This window comes from Balaenoptera ricei, chromosome 4 (genome assembly GCF_028023285.1).
Source record: "Balaenoptera ricei isolate mBalRic1 chromosome 4, mBalRic1.hap2, whole genome shotgun sequence".
Lineage (NCBI taxonomy): Eukaryota > Metazoa > Chordata > Mammalia > Artiodactyla > Balaenopteridae > Balaenoptera > Balaenoptera ricei.
The window spans coordinates 1,830,709-1,857,506 of record NC_082642.1 but is presented as its reverse complement, the minus strand read 5'-3'; the positions used below and the strand labels follow the sequence as shown (position 1 = coordinate 1,857,506).

The window sequence follows — 26,798 nt, the reverse complement described above, 5'->3', positions numbered from 1 at the left end:
CAAAAATTTTATCATATATGAAAAATTTTTATAAGGATTTTCCCAAATTTGACAATGCTTAATATTTACATGATATTATCAATAATGGGCTGTGAAGCTAAAAGAATCTTTCTAAACTACCACGGATAATATAACTAATGGTCTTGCTAGATGAAAGGCTGTATAATTTTTATATTCTCTCCACACAAAGTATTATTATAAAATGGTTCTCATATGAAAAGTGCTTGTAAAGCATGTAGCCAAAAATTGTAGACAAAAAAAGTATTGTAGAGCTGTTACTTATTAAAAAGTTACATTGTTTTTCTGTATTTTGTGATATTGATGAGATTTATTAACTTTTACAATTTTATTTGTAATGATTTTTCTCAATCTATAAGTGCACATTTTTAAACCTAATTTTGTAGTCATCTTTTACAAGAAAGCCATCCCTCTATCCACACCAATCATATAAGATCTAGGCCACACAAAATGTGATGGATCTGCTCTTCGCTAAGAGGCTTGATTTTTCTATTTCCTGCCTTTTTTCCCTACAGAAGCACATGCATCCGTATCTGGTCTTTCTTCTATTAAATATCCCTTTAGGCCTTGACCCCCATGTACATGACTTGCTCCCAGCAGCTGCCTTACATTGGGCCCATTAGGCCTTTAACCTTGACTTAGTTCATAGTTCTTGTCTCTGTCTTACCACTTCCTGGCTTCGCATTCAAACTTCCCATCCTCACCATTGCTCCCCTTTGCTTTAGTTATCTGTTGGACTCTTTATTTGATTTTTTTTTTTGGCTTTTTTTAATTGAAGTATAGTTGATTTACAATGTTGTGTTAATTTCTGCTGTACAGCAAAGTGATTCAGTTATACATGTTATATACATTCATTTTTATATTCTTTTCCATTATGGTTTATCTCAGGATATTGAATATAGTTCCTGTGCTATACAGTAGGACCTTGTTGTTTATCCATTCTATACGTAATAGTTTGCATCTGCTAACCTCAACCTCCCAATCCATCCCTCCCTCACCCCCACCCCTTTCTTTGATTTTTTTTTTTTTTTTTTGAAATCAACATCTCTCTTAGCTCCCTGGTCTGCATGCTGATTGAGGATTCCCTGTGGCTTTTGGTCACTCAGGTGGACCTTATTAATTAACCACACAGAATGACACCACCCTTCTTCTTCCCGGCAAAGGCTAATCTTTCAGCCTTTGTTTTACATCTGTCCTTTCTTTCTAGCTCTTTGCACAAGAAATGATCACATCTCTTGCCTGTGTTTTTTAGCCTCTGTGACTGCACTCATACTGTCTGCTCAGCTCTGTAAACACTCAGGTGTCTCCCATCCTAACAAACCATTCTACTGTGTATCTTCCTTTTTCTCTCCTTGCTGCCTCAGTCAAGGTTCTTGATTGCTGGTACCACATAACTATTTTCTCACTTCTGCTTTACTGCTCAGTCTTTTCCTACCTGAAGCCTCTCTCTGAGGTCACCAAAGACCTCCTTAATACCGGATGTAATGGACTCTGTTCAGCCTCTGTCTGAGGCCTTAGACACTGACCACTACTCTCTACTTTAAATTCTCTTATCCCCTGGCTTTTCCGATGTTATCTTTTTGGCTTTTCTTCTAACTCACTGGTTGCTCCTCTCTCGTCTCCTTTGAGGGTTTCTTTTCTGATTTATTCCCATAAATATTAGTGTTGTACAGTATTTTATCCTCAGTATTTCTTACTTCTTTATTCCTCCAACAGAGTGATCTATTTTTTTCACTCATTCATTCATTCATTCATCAATATGTGTTGAGTACATACTATGTGGTAGGTACTGTGCTAGGTGCAAGGGAGACTCTGATGAACAAGACAGATACAGTCTCTGCATAATAGATCTTAGTCTACTTAGGTAGATAAATATTAACCAAATAATTAACTCCCATGGCTTCAGTCATCATCTTTTTGCTGATAACACTCATATCCTTGTCTGCATCTTGCTTGATTATTAGGTAAATGATACCCAGGACATCTGAAGTAATAAAAATCATTGAGATGGTAAAAAACATGTGGTTACTTTGAGCTGTGGCATTTGATGTAGGAAAAGCACTGGATCAGTCACTTAAAAAGGTTTCATTTATTATTACCCCAGGTTTTACACTGCCTGTAGGACTATAGCACAGGAAGAATGCTGTCTACAAATCTGAGATTCTCTTTTAGGCTCAGTAACTAAGTCACTTTTTAATTTTTAAAATTTATTTTATTTATTTTTTTTGGCTGCATTAGGTCTTCATTGCTGCAGGCGGACTTTCTCTAGTTGTGGCGAGCGGGGGCTACTCTTCATTGCGGTTTTCCGGCTTCTCATTACGGTGGTTTCTCTTGTTGCGGAGCACGGGCTCTAGGCGCGCGGGCTTCAGTAGTTGTGGCACATGGGCTCAGTACTTGTGGCTTGTGGGCTCTAGAGCACAGGCTCTGTAGTTGTGGCACACAGGCTTAGTTGCTCCGTGGCATGTGGGATCTTCCCAGACCAGGGATCAAACCCGTGTCCCCTGAACTGGCAGGCGGATTCTTAACCACTGCGCCACCAGGGAAGTCCTGACTAAGTCACTTTTGACTGAATTTCCTTCACTAAATGTTTGCTGTTAAATTAATTTTAAAAGATTAATAGAAAAATGTGTATGAAAGTAGTTAGCTATCTTTATTTATAGTTAAAATATTATAACACAATGGAAATGAGTTGAGGTGACCATATACCTCAGTCTTCCTGGGATAACCCCAGTTTATATGTTATCTCAGCGAAATGCAGATAGCACCTACTTTTACTTTCATAACTGTCTCCATTTAAACAGTAGATTGTATGGTCACTCTAAAACCATTTTTCAAAGAAAACCTTTTTTCAAATACATATTTTTTATTATGCTTGCCATTTTTAAAAATCCTAATTTTTCCTTACTTCTTTACAGTCAGAGATTGACAGAATACAAGTATCTCTGGAATAAGACTCTTTCGTTACTTACTTTTAGTAAAAGGGAGCTAACCAGTATTAAAAATGAAGTATATGATAATTTTCAAAACTGGACTTCACTGAAAGGAGAAGTTTTTCTACAAATTAAATCCATAAGTGAAACAGCCTTGACAGGTTTGTTATATACATTTAGAACATAATCGTCCTTTTTTTGGTAAATGGTATATCATAAGTAATGAAATAATGATACTTCATTTTATGTGATGGGAATTATGATTAATTTTAAACCTGTTATTTGTTAGTATACTAGATGACCATTAAGATCTATTCCATCCCTGAAATTTAATAATTATAGGCCTGATCTAAGATAAGCTCTGATACATCAATCTTGAACTGTGACCAGAAGTCTGGTTATTCCTGTTAAGTGTACAAATTTGTATTTTAAAACTCCTTTTCTGTTAATGGCTGAGTAGCTCTAATTAGATCAGATTTCCCACAGATAACAACTATAAATTCTGGACAAAGTAACTACCTAAAAACACTGGAGAGTGACCAAGACCAAGCACATAGAGGGAGCATAAGAAAAATTGAAAGAAGGCCTATTACTATTTGAAAAAAGCCAATCTAAAATGGCTATGTACTGGATTATTCCAACTGTAATATATGACATTCTGGAAAAGGCAAAACTATGGAAATAGTAAAGCGGTCAGTGGTTGCCAGGGTAGGAAGGAAAGATGAATAGGTAGAGCATGGAGTATTTTAGGGCAGTGAAACTATTTTGTATAGTATAATGGTGGATAGGTGTCCTTATACATTTTGCCAAAATCCATAGAATATACAACGCCAAGAGTGTACCCTTAATGTAAGTTATAGATTTGGGATGGTAATGATGTGCCAATGTAGGCTCATTAATTGTAAAAAATGTACCACTGTGGTGCAGGATGTTGATGGTGGGGGAAGCTATGCATGTGTGGGGGGCAGGGAGTATCTGGGAATTCTCTGTACTTTCTGCTTAATTTTACTATGAACCTAAAACTGAACTAAAGAAATCTATTATTTTTTTAATTGAAAGAAGGTGATGGCACTGGGTGAATTCCCTGTTTGTTGTTGTTGTTTGTTTTGGTGTTTTTTTTTTTGGCTATTAGATTGAGGGCAGGGTACAATCTATTCCAAGCAGGGAAGCTAGAACTTTGATAGAAATCTATAGTCTTTTTGGCTTTAAGACTAGAGGACAGAAATCAAGGCAGCCCCAGCTTTGAGAAGTGAGAGGATATCCTTGAAAAGAGATAGAAAGTGAGAGCTCAAATTTTGCATATAAACTCTTCCCAAATCTCTGGCTTATCCCTAGAATATGTGTGTACAGGGAAGACTCTTAAGTAGCTCATCTAAGGCTAAAGCAATTGACATTACCTGCTACCTACCCTAGGGGAAACAGTCTTTAGTATTTGAGTTCAGCCAAGTTAACTACCTGTTAAAACAAAGCAATACCAAAAAAAAAAAAAAAAAAAATCAGTACTCCAGAGGAACATAACAGAATCCAGTGTCTCCATAACATAACATCTGCAATGTTTAGGATACAATCCAAAACTACTTGAACTGGGAAGAAACAGGAAAATGGCTTCTACTCAAAAGAGTAGACAGTCAATAGAGACCAACCCTGAGGTGGGCCAGATGATATCATTAGCTGACTAGGATTTCAAATCAGCTGTTAACTATGTTCAATGACATAGAGGAAAATAAGCTAATAATGAATGAAAAGAGAGAAAATCTCAGCAAGAAACTATTAAAAATTGGAAAGTCAAGAATTAAAAAATACAATATCTAAAATAAAAATTTACTGGATAGACTTTTATAGCATATTGTGATTACCAAAGAAAGAATCAATGAACTTTAAGATAGATCATTAGAAATTATTCAATTTGAAGAAGAGAGATAAACACTGAAAAAAGTGAACAGAGCCCCAGGGAAGGGTTAAAATGTACCATAAGTAATAAATATCAGTAAATATGAAACTCTTTTTTCCTTTGAATTGAAAAACTGTCTATGCTCATTTAAAGTAAGAATTATATCATATGGTGGAGGTTATAAAGTATGTTGATTTAACATATGACAGCTAGAGCATAAAGGACAGGGGGATGGGGTAATAGATCCATATGGTTGCACGCTTTTTGTATTTTATGTGACATGGTGCAACATTCATTCTATGTAGACTAAGAAATGAAGGATGTATAATCCCTAGAGCAACCACTAAAAAAAATACAAAAAGCTAATAATAATGGAGAATTAACATCATCTGACTCTAAGATTTATTATAAAATCACAGTAATCAAGTCAGTGTAATACTGGCATATGGATCAACAATAGATCAATGGAACAAAATAGCCTTGTAAATGACCCCTGTTGATAATGATCATTTCACTTTTGACAAGGCACCAAAACAATTCAATGGGAAAAAGAAAGTCTTTCAACCAACTGTGCTGGAACAACTGAATAGCCATATAGGAAAATATACCTTGACTCCTTAACTCCACAAAAATTAATTCAGGACTAATCAGAGCTAAATATAAAAGCTAAAACAATAAAAGAAGAAACAGGAAAATATCTTCATGAATTGATAGTAAATGAAGGTTTCTTGGATAGTACACAGAAGTAAGAATAACAAAAGAACAAAAATTGATGAATTAGACTTAATCAAGTTAAAAACTTACGCTCATCAAAAGATGCCATTAAGAAAATGAATAGGTAAGACACAGACAGAGAAAATATTCAAAAAATCTGTGACAAAGGACTGCTGTCCAAGTTACATAAAGAACACCTACAAGTCAATAGTAAAAGGACAAGTGATCCAACCAAAAATGGCCAAAAGATTTGAATAGACACTTTACAAGGAAAGATACACAAATGACCAATAAGGACATGAAAAGGTGCTCAGCATTATGAGTCATAGGGAAATGCAGATTGAAACCACAGTGAGATACCAGTACATACACACTAGGTTGGCTAAAATGAAAAAAAATGACAACAGCAAATTTTGGTGAGGAAGGAGGGCAACTGGAACTCTCAAACAAATTGGTGAGAGTATAAAATGTTACAGCCACTTTGAAAAAGGATCTGACAGTTTTTTAAATAAAACTAAAGATACATCTGTCTGATGTCTCTGAAATTCTTCTGTTTGGAATTTACCATCTCCCCCAAATGAAAACATATGTCCATAAAAATATTCAGCAACTTTATTCAAGCTTTATTCAAAATAGCCTTAAGTTGGTAAAAGCCCAGAAGTACATCAGTAGAATGGATTATCAAAAAAACGGCTGAATAAACAGTGGAATATAGAATGAACTACAGTAATGCAGTAACTTGGATAAACATAAAAAATATTACGCTGCCTGAAAGTAACCTTACACAAATAATGCACATTGTAAGATTCCATTTATATGATGTTCTAGAATAGGCAAAACTAATCTATAGTGGGAAAAAAAAAAACAAAAACAGAAGTTACCTCAGAGGGGAGGATTGACTGGAAAGGGGGCATGAGGGCACTTTCTTTGGTGATAGTAATGCTCTCTACTTTGATAGAAGTTTGGGTTACACAGTGATGGATTTTTCAAAACTCATCTATTGGTATATTTGAGATTTATGCATTTCTTTGTGGGTATATTTCACTCAAAAATTAGAAATCTATATTGAACGCTAATTAACAATGTGCATGCTGACGTATTTAGGGAGTCAAATATATTGACTTATCTTGAAATGCAAAAATATGTAAGATGGATAGAGGAATAGCTATGTTATAAAGCAAATATAGTAAAATGTTAATTGGAGAATCTAGGTGGTGTGTATATTTGAGTTCACAGTACAGTTCTTCCAACTTTTCTGTATATTTTAAATTTTTTATAGTTAAATGTTAGAAAAAGAAAACATTCTAACCATATAACTTCAGTTTCCTAATTTTATTATATAATATGTGCCTTTAGAAATGAGTTGTATATGACAATACTCAAAATTTTTAACTAATTTTGAGAATTAAATTTGGACAAATACAGATGAATATTATAACAACCATGTTTTCAACTGCAAAAATTGTTAATTTTTAATACTTTACCTTTAAAAAAAGAAAATATATTTCAAATATAAAGTACTGTTAAAGTATTGTTATACTTTAATATGTATGCATGTACTAATTGTATTTATTATTTTTACATTAGATTTTAAATTTTATATAGATGGTATCTTATACTTTGAACTTGCTTTTTTCATTCAGTTATGTTTTTGAGATCAATATTAATATAGATAAAATATCACATGTATGTTAGTGTCTTAGTTCAGCAGACATTGAATCAAAGGTATAAGTGCACGTAGTTTATTTGGGAAGTGAAGTTCACGCAGGTATAGGGACAGAAAGGCAGCCAATAAAGGTTGCACTATTACAGTGGGCAACTGGAGCTTAATCCCATGAAGAAACTGAGAAATGGTTTAAAACACATGCCTCAGAATTCCTCACTCAAGGAGTGAGGGAGCTGGACATCAACTCCCAAGAGTCATTGGTTAAGGGCTGCTCCCAGACAGTGTAAACTCCTTGGCACCTGTAGTCTGCCATTTGGTGGGAAGTGCTACTTTCTGCAGTTCCAGGGAAAAGATTCCTCCAGCACAGAGATGCAAATAGTGGGAACTGGAAGTCAGTAGAAGAACATTGAAAGGTTCAAGGGATATGGGCAGGGCACTGACAGTGTCCACTACAGTTAATAATATAGATATACAGTATTTTATGCATCATTTCCATTATTTGAATATTCACATATATCTTTTGATGAATGTATGCCTTTGTTTCTTTCCGGTAAATACCTAGGAGTAGAATGGCTGGGTCTTATGGTAGGTTATATTTAACTTTTTAAGAAACTACCCAGTAGTTTTCCAAAGTAGTTGATCCTTTTAAATCCCTACCAGCAAAGTATGAGAGTTCTAGTTGCTCCATATCCTTGTCAACACCTAGTGTTGTCAATCTTTTAAATTTTAGCCATTTTAATGGGACAAATATAGAGGATATTAATCCACATTCAAATCACTTCTCGATAATTTTCTCATTTTTGAGTGTCTTGTCACATCTTATTATAGAATATTTACCTCATAATGTCAGTAATGATGAACTCAGTCATACCAGAATAGGAGAAGCATCAGCTCTACCCATTTTTGTTTTCATTTGTGTTGCATTATTAGTATCTTCCCTAATGCATGATTTCTTTGGGGGAATCTTTTAAGCTAATTGTCCACTTTAGGACTTAGCTTAGGTAAACCACAGAGGAGCACATAGACTGCAATATGTCACAATCACAGAAAGAGATAGAAAAGCAAGGAGGTACTGACAACCCCTCTGCATGGAGGAATATTACTCCTTCCTCACTTTAAAAGCTCACTCACTTTATTCTCACTGAATGTGACCCATATAATATAAGGACAAAGGGAAGTACTGCAGGTACATGAAGGGGAGATTAGCTAAGGGTCTCCCAGAACAAGTAGCTGCCCTTTCTTATGACTTAACGTCTTGTTTCAGATGTCACCTCTTCAGAGACATCTTTGCTGGCCATCCTAGTTAAAGTAGTCTTCCCTTACACTTCTCTATCCTATTTTTGTGTTTCATTTTTAATAACATTTATCACTGTCAGAAATATTCTTATCCATTTACTGATTTATGTGTTTACTGCCAGACTCCTCACACTAGGCTATAATCTTCAGGAGGACAGGAATTTTGATGGCTTTGCTGAATGCTGTCTTCCTAGTGTTTTAAGAGAATTTTGCCTGTCACAGTGTAGGTGCTCAGTGAACATTGTAGAATTTAAATGCAAATAAAGGACACCCAAATTTTAACCCAGATTAAATCTGATAATTTTTATGTTCCTTTTAAAACCTCTGAGTATTTTCTAAATGTTTTTTTTTTTTTTAAAGACATTATTTATTTTTTTTTTAATTTTATAACTACTTTATTTATTTATTTATTTATTTTTTGGCTGTGTTGGGTCTTCGGTTCGTGCGAGGGCTTTCTCCAGTTGCGGCAAGCGGGGGCCACTCTTCATCGCGGTGCGCGGGCCTTTCACTATCGCGGCCCCTCCCGTTGCGGGGCACAGGCTCCAGACGCGCAGGCTCAGTAGTTGTGGCTCACGGGCCCAGCTACTCCGTGGCATGTGGGATCTTCCCAGACCAGGGCTCGAACCCGTGTCCCCTGCATTAGCAGGCAGATTCTCAACCACTGCGCCACCAGGGAAGCCCTCTAAATGTTTTTGATAATGCTCACTTATTACTTCTATATCTAGGGAGAGAGAGTAAGGAGAAAGGAGAGGCTTTGTTTATGAGTTATGTCTGCCTGAAGCTATGGGTTACTATCAGTAGTAAAATTCTCAATCTGATTTTTAAAGCTTGTTTGAAACTTATTTTTTGAACTTTAAGGGGGGAAATGCAAAACTTGATGATTCTTTTTTTTTCCCTCAAATTCAAATGCCTTTAAGGATTCTTCTGACTATAAACATAAAATAGCCTCAATGTTAACACATAGAAAATACAGAAAAAGAACAAGGAAGGAAGTGAACATCATCTACAATCTCATTACACAAAGATATCTGCTGTTAACATTTTGACATAGAACTTTCTAATCTTTATTTTCACCACATAGATATATATACTTAATAATATATCATGGAAATATACAGTCATGCCAACTAACTGTGTAAACTATGTTGACATAACATCTCATTGTAGGAATGTATCTTAACTTATTTAACTGGCTTTCTATTTGTGGACATTTAGGTTGATCATAGTTTTTGCTTTTATAAATAAGGTTTCAGTGAACATCTTTACTCATGAATCTCTATGATCTTGTCCCATTTTTTTCTTTAACATAGTTAATTCCTAAAAGTGGTATTGAAGAATCAAGTAGTATTACATTTTATCTAACATAAGAAGATAGGAGGTAGTTTTCAAACCTTAACTTTAACATTTACCATTATAATAAATCATATCGCTTTTATATCAGAAGTGTGAGGCCTTTGTTTGGAAGTTACACAGTGGTGATTGCAGAAGCTCAGAGATGGAAATACATACACAAGGACAGTATATTTAATTTCCAAGCAAGAGCTTAGTGACCATAACAGTTGGGGTGTGTGAAAGTGAAGCTATATTATTGTAAAGGTTTTTCCCCCTCTTTTTAAAAAAATTTCTTCTTACTAAATGTTATCAGCACAATCGAAGCCTCAGGGCACATATATACAAACATGTACCAGTATATGCAAAACTACAAATATGCTGATGCTTGCTTGCCTTTTTATAATCTCTGATCAATTTGAGCACACTTTAAAATTAGCAGCAGTTCTAGTAAATATATAAACATGCCAATTTCACAATATAAAATTTTAAGTAAATAATCTTTATCTTAAATTTAGATTCAGAGAAAATAGAGTGTAATGCTTTTGAAGGTTAATTCTTGTAAAGCTTGAGTAACTATCACACCTACACAAAAAGATGACCAAAAGCCTAGGAAATATATAGACCTACATTGTCCAATATGGTAGCCACCAGCCACACAGAGCTATTGAGCACTTTGAATGTGGCTCTAGCCTGTCTTTGAAATGGTAGTATTTTGGATATGTGGAATTAAATTACACTGTTAAAATTAATTTTACATGTTTCTTTTTACATTTTTAATGTGGCTACTAGAAATTTTTAATGTATATATGTGGCTTGCATTGTATTTCTATTGGACAATGCTGGTATAAATGGTGAAATGAACTTTTTATACTTTAAAACTGTTAAAATGTTATAATTTTATTTTGGTTTATTTCCTATTTACAAAAATTATAAGGGCTTAATGTCAGTTATAATGACACCCTTTTATTTTGTTACTGTTTCTTATTTCTAGTTTGTTGTCTTGACTATTCAATTAAGCTTTTACCTGAGTTTATTAACACTAACTCCAAAATATATTTGTACCCCCATGTTCATAGTGGCATTATTTACAATAGCCAAGACATGGAAACAACCTGTATCCATTAATGGGTGAATGGGGGTGTGTGTGTGTGTGTATATATATATATATACACACAGTGGACTATTATTCAGCCATAAAAACGGAAATCCTACCATTTGCAACAACATGAATGACCTTGAAGATGTTAATGCTAAGTGAAACATTGGGATGGCCACAAATTTCATTCGGGTTTTTCCATTACAGCTTATGGAAAATTCCGAATGAACTTTTTGGCCACCCCAATAAGTCAGAGAAAGACGAATACTGTATGATCTCCTCGTATGTAGAATCTAAATAAATAAATAAATAAATAAATAAATAAATAAATAAACAAACAAACAAACAAGAAAAACTATACACCAGACTCATAGAAAAAGAGATCAGATTTGTGGCTATCAGAGGTGGAGGTAGGGAGGGAGAGGGGGAGTTGGAGTAAGGTTGTCAAAATGTACAAACTTCCAGTTATAAGATAAATAATTACTAGGGACATAATGTACAACATGATGACTATAGTTAACACTGCTCTATGATATATAGGAAAGTTGTTAAGAGAGTAAATCCTGAGAGTTCTCATCACAAGGAGAATTTTTTTTCTTTTTATTGTATCTATATGAAATTATGGGTGTTACTAAACCTATTGTGGTAATCATTTCACACTCTATGTAAATTAGACCATCATGGTGTACACCTTAAACTTATACAGTGATGAATGTCAATTATTTCACAATTAAATGTTAAAATTAAATATATATGTATATATATTTATTTAGACCCACACGAATATGCCCAACTGGGTTTTTTTTTTATTGAGGTATAGTTGATGTACAATATTTTATAAGTTTCAGGTGTACAACATAGTGATTCACAATATTTAAAGGTTATATTCCATTTATAGTTATTATAAAATGTTCACTATATTCCCTGTATTTTACAACATATCCTTGTAGCTTATATGTTTTATACAGCCCAACTCGTTTTTGACAAGGGTGCACAGCAATTCAGTAGAGGATAGCCTAGCCTTTTCAACAAGTGGTGCTGGATATCAAAAACTTTGATCCAAACCTCACACCTTATAAAAAATTTAACTCAAAATGGATCATAGACTTAAATGTAAAATGTAAAATTATTAAACTTTTAGGAAAAAAAGAAAATCTTTGTAAACTAGGATTCTTAGACTTGAACTTAAAAGCATGATACATAAAAGGAAAAATTGATAAACTGGACCACAGCAAAATTAAAAACTTTTCCTCTGCGAAAGACCCTGTTAAAAGGATGGAAAGGCAAGTTACAGACTGGGAGAAAATATTTGCAAAGCACATATCTGACAAAGGGCTTGTATCTAGAATCTATTTTTTGTAAACTCTCAAAGCTCTACATCAAACAAATAGTGCAATTAGAAAATGGGCAAAATAAATGAGCAGAAATTTCATCAAAGAGGATATACAGGTGGCAAATAAGCACAAGAAAAAAATGTTCAATATCATTAGTCATTAGGGAAATGCAAATTAAAACCATAATGAGATACTACTACATATCTACTACAATGTCTAAAATTTTAATTGAGCAAAGAACATGTTGGCAAGGATCAGAGAAACCAAATCAATATTGCTGGTGGGAATGTAACATGGTACAGCCTTTCTAGAAAATAATTTTTCAATTTCCTCTAAAACTAAAAAGGCACTTACCACATGACCCAGCTGTTGCACTTTTAGGCATTTGTCCCAAAGAAATGAAAACCTAAGTTCATGCAGATACCTGTACATACACGTTCATAGCAGCTTTATTCATAATAACCAAAACTGGAAACAACCCAAATGTCCTTCAGTGAATGAAGAACAAACTGGCATACTACTCAGCAATAAAAAAGGTACAGATTATTAATACAGGCTCAAGGGACTATGCTGCGTGAAAAAAATCCAGCCTCAAAAAGGTTACATATTATATAAGTCTATTTATGTAGCATTCTTGAAATAACAAAATTATAGAGAAGGAGAACAGATTAGTTGTTGCCAGGGATTAGGGATGGTGGTGGGGATAGGAGTGGGTGTGGCCATAAAGGGGTAGCAGGAGGTAGCTTTGTGGTGATAGAATAATCCTATGTTTTGGTCATGTTGGTAGTTATACAAAGCTACATATGTGATACAATTGCATAGAGCTATGCACACAAACACACACACACACACAGAAAGGTGTGTATAACTGGTGAAATCTGAATTAGCTCTGTGGATTATACCAAGAGCAGTTTCTTCATTTTGATAGAGTACTGTAGTTATACAAAATGTCAACATGGGGAGAGGAGGAATAAAAGCAACACAGGACCTTCCTATACATTTCTTTACAACTTCCTGTAAATCTCTAAGTATTTCAAAATAGTTTTTTTTAAAAAAACCTATATAGTGTTTTATGATCCCTTCATTAAATAATAAATCTGGTGTTTCAGAGTTTTTTAATATTATTTTATATCAGTATGCCTTGGTAATAAGGTTATAGAGGCTTCCTAAAAACTTAATGATGTAACTTAATTTTAAGTTCATTGACTAAGCTAACAGGACTAAGAACAACAGAAAAATTTTATCAAGACAAATAAATTGATTGTATGAGATTAATACTAACAATTATACTTGCATCAGCTAGCAAATTCTGTCACACTTACTTTAAAAGCTAAAAACATCTATTGGCTATAAACTTTGACAATATTACAAACATTTTAAATAACATACTTTTTTTCTATACTAGCTTTTATTTGTGATCACATGGATATGTCCTTATGGTGTGAGTTGATTCTGCACGGCATAGTTCTTCATTTGAAAAGTTGACGTAAAATAAAACTTGAAACATTTTTATAAGAAGTAAAATAAACTCCTAATTCATCTATACTAACTCAGTTGTTTTCAGTTTTCCATTTTATCTTCTATACTCCACATGCTCACCTATTTTTGCATATTTATAATCACAACATAAATGCTAATAATTATTCTAAAATATAGGATTATGGGCTGAAATGTGTCTCTCTCAAATTCATATGTTGAAGTCCTAACTCCCTGGTACCTTGGAATATAACTATATTTGGAGTTAGGGTTCTTAAAGAAACAATTAAATTTAAACGGGTGGGCTCTAATCCAAAATGACTGGTATCCTTACAAGAAGAGGAAATTTAGAAACAGACACACACACAGAGAAGACAATGTGAAGACACAGGGAGAAGGCGGCCATCTACAAGCCAAGTAGAGAGGCCTGGAACAGATCTGTCCTTTATGACCCTCAGAAGAAACCAACCCTGACACCTTGATCTCAGACGTCTAGCCAACAGAACTGTGAGAAATGAATTTCTATTGATTAAGCCACCCAGTCTGTGATACTCTGTTATGGCAGCCCTAGCAAACTAATAAATGTAGTAAACCCCGTATACACTGCACACATTATTCAGATACTTTAAAAGATTTTCACATTAAAATTAATTTACATTTAAAATCAAAGTCCAAAATAGGAAGGAAGTTTCTAGAAAAAGGCATTGTTTAATATTTTCTTGCTGACAAAGTATGCTGAATATTAAGTAGAAGATACAAATGAAGTATTTCCTATTCTTCTAATTAGTGGTTATCACTTTATGTAATCAATATTTTTAAGTCTAACTTTTCATAGATTAGGTTTTCTCAAATCAGAGCATAGCTATTTTAGTAGAAGAAATTTCAGAAAAAAATAATGTTTTTACCAAGGCAGAATATTTTAGCAAGCATAGAATCAATTTGCTTCCACTCTTAAAATAACTATTGACCGAATAGCTCTTGAACTTTTAAAATTCAAGTTCTGAATTAGGCTTAGAAATGTAGTCCACATTTTTCATAAAATTGATGAAATTGGGGATAGAATAGGCCTATTTGCTTATCCTATTAAAAATGTTTCCTTCTTTTAGATGTGTGTGTTTACTGCCTTATCAAGTCTTACATTAAATAATTTGGGGCTCAAAATGCTTGCCTCTGAAGTGAAAGGAGAGTTAAGATAAACACATATTTAGGATTTTCAACTAGTGGTATATTAGAAGCTTTGTGCAATAATGCCTTTACTCATTTAGTAGCTATTTATTAAGCTTCTATTAATTCTAGAATGTTGTGGCAGAAATTATGGGAGGAATAAAAAATGAATGAGATATTACCTCTGGCCTAAAATAACTTACAGTCTAATAGTAGGTCACATGTATGCATATGATCAGTGCCATAGAAATGGTGTAATTGGCGCAAGTTACAGATCTGGTCAGGAAAGATTTCCAGGCAGAGGTAGCCTAAGAGCTGTGGTAGGTCCAACGTATGAGGCTAGGAGGACCTTCTTCATGGGGCGGTGCAAAGACAGGGAAAGTGTATGGTGGGTACAATGACCAGAATAGGTTGATCATAATTTATGAACCCAAATTGGGACACATAAGTGACAATTATGAAGTTGTATTAATGATGAAAGTAGGATTAAGTATTTGACACCAGAATTGCCATAGGTACAGGGGATGTATAATTTGCCAAGGGTGAGTTAATTGACCCCCATTGAGTTTACTCTCCTATTTCCATGTTAGAAACCTCCTGTTAAAAATCTTACTGTACTTTTCCATGTGTTACAATATGTTTCACAAATGAATTTGTATTGCAAATTCTTATTCTTTTAATGTCAGATAGAAAGTCACATTGACACAAGGAGTTATTTTAGAGACAGATAGTAGTGTACACTAAGAGAGTCAGCCTGTGAACCTAAGCAGTACCATTCTGGCAAACGATAAATAGGTCACAGCATGTGTGCACTCCTCTGCAATGTCATTCTGACTTAATCGTAGACAGATATGGTTACGGTATGGTACAGTTTATTCAACCATAAGAAGCTACCATTATGGCTAGAAAAATTACCCGGGAAGACTTTTTAGGCCTGAAGAAAAATTGCAACCTCCTTATTTTCTTTAACTACATTAAAAAAAAAATTCTATGTACTACTGTGTTAGTACTTTTCCTCACACAAATGGGAACATATCCATAAATTTTTAGAAGCATATAGCTATTCCAAGGGGAAAAAATTCCCATATAAAGGAACCATTGGAATATAGTAGACCCCCACTTATTTGATCCCTGCCAATTTATTTCTCTAGGTTTTCCATTTTGAGTAGGAATTAAAGGTGAAGATGGTGCCAAGACCCCTTGTGTTCATGCCCTAGGTCTACCTTAAATGCCACTTTTTCTTCTAGATGTACTTTCTTCCCACAGAAAGGCATTTTGCTTTTCTCTGCTTAGACCACATTCCTGATCCTACTCATCACCATCCCTTGGGGCATGTTCTCTTCTCTGTGCTCTGTTCAGCGTCCTGCTTTACTTCTCCTGTAATCATTTACTGGCCATATTGCCTCTGCAGCCATGTCTGTCCCATGGATGTCTACTTCTGGTCTTCGCTGGCCCATGTGGCTACTATTTCTGCTGTGATGACTCCAAGACCAGTAAACCAAGCCAACCTCCTTTGACACCCAATTACACACTAAACCCATCACATAGTCCAGGATGAGCTAAGCAAGGAAGAAATGCCAAGTGAGCTCTCTGAAAAAGCAGACTGTCCAGATTTTCATGTAGATCACATCTTCATCAGTTCAGTTAATTGTGGTTGTACAAATTTTATAGTATTTTTATTATTATTGCATGTGTGTTTGTATATTTTAATGGTGGCTTAAGGCAGCAGTGCTGAAAACACTAAGCAAGGGAGACCTTGATAATTATCATTCTGAAGGATAAAATGTTCCATGCATTTCTCACAAAATTATATAAAATTAGCACATTTAAATCTACATAATGCTGTGAAGGCATATTTTTATTAAACTTAATCTAAGTAGATAGAATAATGAGAATTGATTGCTATGATGAAATTCTGCTCTTATTTTGAGGGGACAGAGTGTTATTAGAACCATTAAGATATATTAGCTAATACTTTCTGCCCATAAATTTATTAGTTTTAGATACTATATCCTTTTATTTCTCTCCACCCCTACCACCTTTCTTCATAATTTGTATAGAATATGTTCTAGTTATGTCCTAGAAATACTTCCTAACCAGCTTATGCTAGCACATTTAAATTTACTTTTCTGAATCATCTTGCCAAGAAAACAATTTAATTTCAATAAAACCCAGAACATTACATGGATATTATTTTATTCATTCACGTGAGTATTTAAAAAGCAGGAAGGATTGCCATTTAATACAATTTAAAGGCTTAAAAAAACTACTAAAAGGTTTCATGCATCATTTAGCAATACAATCCTTTTTTCATTTCTTTTTCAGAATAACTACTAAATTAAAACTTAACTTTTTGGTTAGGTGTCACTATACTCTCAGAGAAGTCATGTTGGCTTTCAACTATTCCTTTTCTAAAAGAAAATAATCATTTTTTAAGAAATGTTTTATGATCCAGTGTTATCTATTTGTAAACTTTGAATTTTCTTTACAGAAATAAAGATGCTAAATAAAAGTTTGACAGTGTCCCAGAGAAATAATGTATGCCTTGAAGAGGAAATGAAAAATCTGAAATGGTTGTCAGATGCAGCCATATTGAGATCTCAGCAAATTGAGACATCCAAACAACAGGAAGTAAACTTGCAAACCAGATGCCATGACTTGCAAAAGGAAGTACTAGGTAAAAGAATTATTTTTTGCTGTTGTTAGCAACTAGACATAATAAAGTAATGTCTAAATTTTTATTTCTCTCATGATCACAACAAAATCTTGTTTTAACTAGTTTGTGTTGTAAATATGCCTAATTATTAATAACAATGCCAATAACTGTTTCTGTGATGTTTGCTTATCATCCATTCCTATTCTGCCATTTAGAGTGGCAAGTATTAAGTGAATATATTAAAGACATTTCAAGTACAAAGTGAGATTTCAGGAAAACAAAGTAGAATTTTCTTTTGTATATCATTATTCCCAGTGGATGGTGGTTCAGAATACTGAAGGAAAATATAGCATATGCTGTTATATAAGGTGATTCCAAATTTTTAGGCATTCCTTCATTTTCCCAAATGAAAAGGTTAAAAATTATGTTTTGGGAACCTTGGGCAAGGTTTTAAAATTTTTACCTTAGAACAATGAATATGTTAGCAGTAAGGCTATGGGGTTTGTACTTTTTCCTGAAGGCAATAAGGAATCTTTGAAAATTGGTAATCAGGAGAATGATATAACACAAGCAGTGTTTTAGCAAAATTAAGCTACTATCAATGTATGGAGGTGTTCCAAATATCAAGAAATTGGAGTCAGGTAGCCATTTAGGAAACATCTTTGCTGGTAACCCAGTCCCTAGACTAACCATAAGAAACTGAAGTAGAGTAGAGAACTAACATTTTTTAGGTCCTAATGTGTGCTGGAAACCATGTTAGCACTGTACATAAATTACTTCTGTCACTTCTCACAATGATCATGAATAGCAGGTATAATTATCCCATCTTACAGAGGAGAGAATGAAGGTCCAGAGAGGTAACATATTTGTTCCCACATAACTGGTAAATGGCAGGGAGTGAAAGCAAACCTAGTTGGACTCCAAGGCTCATGCTTATCCCACTATGTCTCCTTGGCCCTCTCCATGGCCACACTGGGAAGGCTCAAATAGAATCAGGGTTGAGAGAACTACCCAGAAATAGAGAGGTAAACACCTGGCTGAGTAGACAAGGGCGAGAAAGAAGTCACAGAGGGCTCTGAACTTCTTTGCTTGGAAGTCTTTAATGATGGGAGCACACCACAGACTAGAGAAATCTGGAGAGGAACTGATTCTGAAAGAGAAGAGAAGTTGTCACATGAATTTAGAAGCAATATGAAACTAGATACAAACTTTAAAATCAGATATTTTAATTTTTCTCTTGTGAATTACCTATTCATAGATTTTGCCAATGTTCTATTGTATTACTAGAATTTTCCTTAACAATTTTTAAGAGCAGTTTGTATAGTAAAGTAATTATCTTCTCTATTCAATTTTTTTCTAATGTATAATTTGTCTATTGACTTTTCACAGTAAATTGCACCATATCAAAGTTTTTCTTTTGGGTATCATCAAATTAATGTCTTTTATTGTTTCTGGTTAGTCTTGGTTAAAACAGTCCATTCCATTCCTAGATTATACATATGGTCTCTTGGTTTTTCTTTCATTTAAGTCAGTAGCACATATGGAATTTATTTTTTATATGATGTGAGATTTGGGGCTCCAGTTTTATTCTTTCCAAATACATAGCCAGTTGTATCAGTATTATGTATTAAATGATCCATCCTTCTCCCACTAAATAAACCTACTACCTGTCATATGTCAAAATTTCACAAATGCTAGTATCTATTATTGTATTCTCTTTTCTGTTCCACTAATTTATTAGATGTACCATTAATATCATATTCATTTGACTTAACAGTATATTCTCATAGCTGGTAAAGTTTATTCTCTCTCCTTTGTTCTTACTTTTTAAACATATATTTGAAGGCAGTTATTCTTTGATTTGAACTTTAAGATCATTTATTTACCTCTAATCCGAAGACTCTGATAGATATCTAGTAAAGTTTTTCTCTTCCAGTCTGTATACTTTTATTACATATTCACAGCAGGTATTCTTCCACATAAACTTTAAGATAATATCATTAAATTCTGATATTAACAGGGATTCTAATTGGGATTACATTATATTTACACTAATTTTTAGAGAATTGACATTTTTAGTGATACTAAGTCTTTTTAATATTATAAAAGTTTATTCATTCAAGGATATGGTATGTCCTTATGTTGCTTTATGTTCTTTAATATAATTTTATAGTTTTATTTGAATGTTTCTTTGCCATTCTTTTAAAATTTATGACTATCATATTTGCATCTACTGTGAATGAACTATTTGCTCTATCTCAATGTCCTGGTATTGATAGATGAAAAAAGGCTATTGATTTTTATATATTTGTCTCATATCCATTAAATTTACAAAATTCTCATATTACTTCTAGTAGTTTTTATTTAGTGTCTCTTGGATTTTCTAGCTGTGCATTTATATGACCAGCCCCAATGCCCCCCAAAAAGAGTTCATTTATTCTTTTCCAATATTTATATATTTTATCTTATTTCTTGTCTTGTTCATATCTTATTAAATCCATTTGAACCTCTGAAAGTGTGTTAAATAATAATGGTGACAGTGATCATCCTTGTCTACTTCCTGATTTTAATTGAAATCATTCGGTGTTTTTCCACTTGGAATTATATTTGATGTTTGGTTTTTGGTAAATATTGTTTATTTTTAATCAAATATTTTCCTTCTATTCCAACTTTACTTAAATGTTTTCTTAGAAATGCTTTTGGATTTTGTTATATGCCTTTTCAGCATCTATTGATATTAAGCATGTTTTTTCTCCTTTAACCAACTGGTAAAATGGATTCGTATTACTAAATTTCCTGATACTACTTTTTTACATATCATTTTCTACATGGTTATATTTTATTTATAAGTTCAGTACCTACATTTATAAATGAGATTGGTCTATAATTTTTCTTTATTAAGGGGCACTAATTAGAGTTTTGTGTTAAAATTAAGTGATGTTAATAAATAGGTTTAATAACATTTGATTGTCTGTTTTTTAAAGGTTAGATAAAACTTGAATGTGAACCCAGTATCATTAAGTAAAATTCAATTATGAACTCATCTGATTCTGGTGCCTCTTTAAATGGTAATTATTTAATGTTTCCAGAGTTTTCTGTAGTAATTTGACTATTTAAATCTTCAGTTCTTCTGAGCTCAGTTTTTATTATTTATATTTTGACAGAAAATCATTCATTTTTCTCTAAGATTTCAGATTTGTATCCATAATATGGCATGTAATACTCTTATTTTTAAAATATCTCCTCTATCTGTGGTGATACCTGATTTCTGATTTTTAATGGTATCTACTTTTATTTATCTCTTATTATTTATCAGGCTTTCAAAGAACTAGCTTTTGGGTTTTTGGTTTTTTTTTTTTTTAATACTTTCTACTACTTTTATTTTCCATGATCTTACTTTTGACTTCTATGTTTATTAATTTTTTCTTCCTGGTTTCTTTTTGTTTTTGGTTTTCATTTTTTAGACTTCTGAAAGGACTACTAAGTTCTTTTATTTTTCATCTTTTTTGTTTAATAATAGAGGCATTTCAAAGTATAAATTTTTGTTTGAGTAAACTTTGTATCTCATAGCTTTTAATATTATTTTCTTTTTCAATGCTATCTAAATACTCTGTATTTCTTATTTTTTCTTAGGTTAAAGGGTTATCTAGGAATATATTTCTTAGTTTCTAATTTGTTTTGCAAGGGAGTTACTTTTTTATTATTTATTTAACTTAGGGATATTCTGATTAAATAATGTGACATAATACCTCTTTGAATTTGTTAAGCTTTTCTTTGTTGAGTACGTGATCAAGTTTTGTAAATGTTCCTTAGAAATTCAAAATAAAATATAATTCTCAACTTGATGGATGTATTGCTAGCTTAGCTAGGTGTAGAATACTTGAGTTCTTTTCTCTCAGTAGACTGTTTATGCTAATGATTTGACTTCCAGCTTTCAGTGTTGCAAATGAGAAGTCTACCTACAGCTCTTATTCTTTTTATTTTAAAGATAACTCATTCATTTACCTAGAAGCTTGTTAGATTTCCCTATCTCTTGTTTTTTCTTTTTTCATTGGACCTCAGGATTATTCAGTTGGATCACTCAGTTGGTTCATAACATGTATACTGGCTAGGACTTCATATACAGTTTTGACTAGAATAGGGATAGTGGGCATCCTTGTACCATTCACAATTTTACAAAAACACACTGCTAAATAACTTTGGGGTTTAAGCAGAAATTATAATGAATATAAAATATCTGGAATTGAATGGTATTAAAAAACACTATGCATCAAAAACTTGTGGGATGTAGCCAAAGTGGTGCTTTGAGGGAGATCTATAGCTTTAAATACTTACATCAGAAGGAGGGAATAAACTCAAAGAACGTAGAAGAAAAAATACAATACAAATAAAAGCAGCAGTCAGTGAAATAGAAAACAAAAATATGATAAAGAAGATCAATAAAACCAAACAATGATAAAAAAATAAAATAAAATAGATAAACCTCTAGCAAGTTTGATCATAGGAAGAGAGAAGATATAACTGAAAAATATAAGGCTTGAAACAGAAACAGTGACTATAGATAAAAAGTAAAAAGAAAAGTGAATACTGCCAACAACTTTTGCCAACAATTTTGAAATCTTAGATGAAATGGACATATTATTAGAAAAATATATCTTACCAAGACTTACTCAGAAAAATTAAATGTTCCTATAACTATTCAAGAAATTGCAGCAATATCTTCTCACCAGGAAAGGGCTAGATTATTTAACAAGCAAGTTCTACCAACTTTCAAGGAACAGAGGATCCTAATTTTACACAATATTTTCTAAACAACCAACAATTGGAAATATTTCCCAACTCACCCTACAAGGCGAGGGTAACCCTGTTACCAAAATCAAGACAAAGATATTAAAAGAAAAGACTATTATAGACCTATTTATATTATGAATATCAGTGTAACAATTTCAACTGTATATTTGATACTTTAAAAAATATTTTGAACCACTTGAATGTATTACTCATTTAAAAAATTAATGAAGTTATAAGTAAAATAAAACTCTTACTATGCCATGCTGTTATTTTAGACTTCAGAGAGAAGAACAAATTTAGGACAGGTTTGCTAAAAAATACATTTCACAATTATACATAACTTTCCCAAAAATGCAATTTGCCCCAAAGATTATTATTCTTATTTCTCTTTTATTTCATCATTTTCATCTGGTTTCTAAGATAAGCCATTTCCTTGAATGTTTTAGTTTCTTAAAAGAACAGTGAGACATTAGGGAACATATCTTATATTGCATGTAACAGGTAGTTAAGGGTTAAGTCAAGTAACTACCTTTCTATGTTTGAAAAAAAAAGTGATTTATGGGAATAAAGACAATGAGAAGAAAGGGAAAACATTTTCACTAACTAGGAACTCTCTCTGTGTCAGTCATTTGACTAGCACTAAGCATTTGACTAATTTTCCCTTATCTAATCCTCACAGTATTCTAATGTGAAAGCTTTTATTCTTCCTATCAGACATAGAGATGTAGGCCATGGTCACACTGCTGAGATTCAAACCCAGGTCTCTGTTGGGACAAAGCCTGTTAACTCATTAATCATTTCTGTCAATTCCAAAAAGGCATATGAAAACACTGAACTCCTTTTCCTTTAAAAAAAAAAAAGAGGTGGTGGACTTTACCCCTCTCACAAAAATGGACCATTGGCCTAGCAAGTTTTCTAGGAATTAAAGCTAGGACAGTGTTTTCCAAAATTGCCTGACCACAAGAACATCTGGGACTGTGGAAATGCATGTGTGGGGATAATAAAGGAACTATTGAAAATGTACATTCTTGCATATCAGTCGGAACATACTGAGTATCTCCGAGATTCTAAGACTCTCTACTTTTAATAAGTGCTCAAGGTGGTTCCTATGATGAGGAAAATTTGGTACTAGCTTAACAATAAGAATAAGGAAAATAGGAAAAAGCATGTTCACATTGTAGCAGAGTAAAAAAGAAAGAAAGAAAGAAAGAAATGGCTTAATTTAAAAGAAGTGCATTGGCACTGGCTCCACTATCCTTTGGCTTTTTAAGATTTGGTGTTTTGTCTCTTCACTCTTTACTCAGATTTAAGCCTTACAAAGGGAGTCTCTGGTCTTAACGTTTTGATGAAGGCTGGTAGCTGTGAGGCTGATGCACTGGAGAAATTAGTAGGAACGAAAATTGTAGAGAAGGAGTATGAAAGATGAAGATCTGGGACGCTTATATTAAGCTTTAGAAAACAGGGCGGGCCCGGCCCCTCGAGCATCAGGGCTACTGGGTCACCGGGTCCTGGGGCTTTCCATCCTCTGCCACTCGAGAGATGGCACTTTTTAAAATAGAAAAATGGGTGTTATTTTTATTTACTTTTTTGTAAAGTGATTTTACGTCTTCTGTTTGAGGCTTGGGATGATCCTTTGTCTGCACTGTGTAGAATAATTGTTTCCCTCTGACTCATCGCTCGTAGCTCAGTGGGCTGTGCGCTGAGGATCCGTCCGCTCCTGGGACGCGTTGCTGTAACAATGCTAATAAAACGTCTCTTTGTAAAAAATATATATAATAAATAGAATAGAATAGAATAGAATAGAATAGAATAGAACAGAACAGAATAGATTAAGCATTAGTGAGGTTTCTTAGTTGCAAGTACCAGGAACTAGCTCTAATCATCAAAGAAATTTACTGAAGGGATATTATTTAGATATTCAGAATCTTTGAGAAGGTGGAAGAATCAGGCCTAGAAGATGGTTAGAAAACCGTGAAGCTAGAACTGCCAGAAACACAGCCAAAATCATGCCACAAGAACCATCTGGGAGGGTACAGCTGCTGTGTCCTTAAAGCACTGGACACCCTGCATGATCCCCTACCTCCTCCTATGGTCCTGAACACAGATTGATCTTGGAATGAATTCTCTACTGCTTCTGCTGCTTGGTGTCAATTGCTGTCATGTCAGATCTTGGAAAAAACATATTTTTTAAATAGTCTGGAAAGTAAGAACCACGTTTGGCTGCCTAGCTCTAGCATATTTTGAATATGTTATTATAGGAGTGTGTAGAAGCTGTAAAAATGGCAATGTTATTTTTAGAACAGAATAGCAAATACAGAAGTAGAATCTATTTTAATATAAGGATCATTAACAAATGGGAAAAGCAAAATTATGTAATAAGTGGTGTAAGAGTAACTAAAACAAAATAACCCAAAATACACCCAAATAAACCTCAAATTAAATAGGAAAAAAATAACAGGAAAACCTAGCACCAAAAAAATACAGAACTTACCCTAATCGCAGAGGTATAAAGCAGCACTTCAGAAATTGCAAAGAGTAATATTAACAGATTTTGCCTATAAAAAAATATAATCTCTGAATTCAAAAACTGCCAAACCTAAAAATAGAAGATGGACAAAAAATATTTGTATCATATATGGTATGCAAAGGGTTACTATCCATACCATATAAAGAATTTATTCAACTGTGTGAGAAAACTCCAAGACCCCAAGCAGGCAAATGGTTGAAAAACAGAAACAGATAATTAACACAGGAAATTTGGTAAACAAGCAAGAAACATTGAATTACTAATAACTAAACAAAAATAAAACATTTACCTCCTTTTAAATTAGTACAAAGACTTTAGTGATAAAGTTTCCCTTCCTTTGGTGATAAAAAATTGTTATTATATTTCTCTAACCCATAAAAATATTTGTGATCAAGTAATCTCTTTGTGAATTTATGTTTAGAAAACTGCAGAAGAACATTATTTACATGCAACGATCATATTTTTAATAGTGAGTGATTAGGAATAATTTATTCCCAACTCTAATGAAATGGGTAATAAATTATCATATACCATCACTTGGAACATTATTTAGAGTTTTTAAAAAATATTTTTGGGGGATAGTTGATTTACAATGTTGTGTTAATTTCAGGTGTACAGCAAAGTGAATCTGTTATACATACACATATATCCCCTCATTTTTAGATTCTTTTCACATATAGGCCATTACAGATCATTGAGTAGAGTTCCCTGTGCTATACATTAGGGCCTTATTAGTTATCTATTTTATATACAGTAGTGTGTATGTGTCAATCCCAATCTTCCAATTTATCCCTCCTCCTCCTTACCCCCCAGTAACCATGTTTGTTTTCTACATCTGTAACTCTATTTCTGTTTTGTAAATAAGTTTATTTGTACCCTTTTTTTAGATTCCACATATAAGTGATATCATATGATATTTGTCTTTCTGTGTCTGACTTACTTCGCTCAGTATGACAGTCTCTAGGTCCATCCATATTGCTGCAAATGGCATTATTTTGTTCTTTTTATGGCTGAGTAATATTCCATTGTATATATGTACTACATCTTCTTTACCCATTCCTCTGTTGATGGACACTTAGGTTGCTTCCATGTCCTGGCTATTGTAAATAGTGCTGCAATGAACATTGGGGTGCATGTGTTTTTTTGAATTATGTTCTTCTCTGGGTATATGCCCAGTAGTGGGATTGCTGGATCATATGGTAGCTCTATTTTTAGTTTTTTAAGGAACCTCCATAACATTCTCCATAGTGGCTGTACCAGTTTATATTCCCACCAACAGTGTAGGAGGGTTCCCTTTTCTCCACACCCTCCCTAGTATTTATTGTTTGTAGATTTTTTGATGATGGCCATTATGACTGGTGTGAGTTGATACCTCATTGTAGTTTTGATTTTCATTTCTCTAATAATTAGTGATGTTGAGCATCTTTTCATGTGCCTCTTGGCCATCTGTATGTCTTCCTTGGTGAAATGTCTGTTTAGGTCTTCTGCCCATTTTTTAACTGGATTGTTTTTTTTTTGATATTGAGCACCATGAGCTGTTTGTATATTTTGAAGATTAATCCTTTGTTGTTTCATCTGCAAATATTTTCTCCCATTCTGAGGGTTGTCTTTTTGTCTTGTTTATGGTTTCCATTGCTGTGCAAAAGCTTTTAAGTTTAATTAAGTCCCATTTGTTTATTTTTGTTTTTATTTTCATTACTCTAGGAGGTAGATTGAAAAAGATCTTGCTGCAAATTATGTCAGAGAGTCTTCTGTCTATGTTTTCCTCTAAGAGTTTTATAGTATCCAGCCTTACATTTAGGTCTTTAATTCTAAATCCTAGGGTGTGTTCTAATTTCATTCTTTTACATGTAGCTGTCCAGTTTTCCCAGAACCACTTATTGAAGAGACTGTTTTTCTCCATTGTA

At 33.4% G+C, this 26,798-nt stretch overlaps 1 protein-coding gene across 1 annotated transcript in view; it reads left to right on the top strand.

Annotated features, from left to right (window-relative positions):
• The window catches only part of LEKR1 (leucine, glutamate and lysine rich 1), a 267,875-nt gene that overhangs the window by 130,029 nt on the left and 111,048 nt on the right, over positions 1–26,798 (top strand). The window contains exons 7-8 of the mRNA XM_059920059.1: positions 2,934–3,109; positions 17,409–17,594. Coding sequence (XP_059776042.1) covers positions 2,934–3,109; positions 17,409–17,594 — 362 coding nt within the window. The remainder of the gene's footprint in view (positions 1–2,933; positions 3,110–17,408; positions 17,595–26,798) is intronic.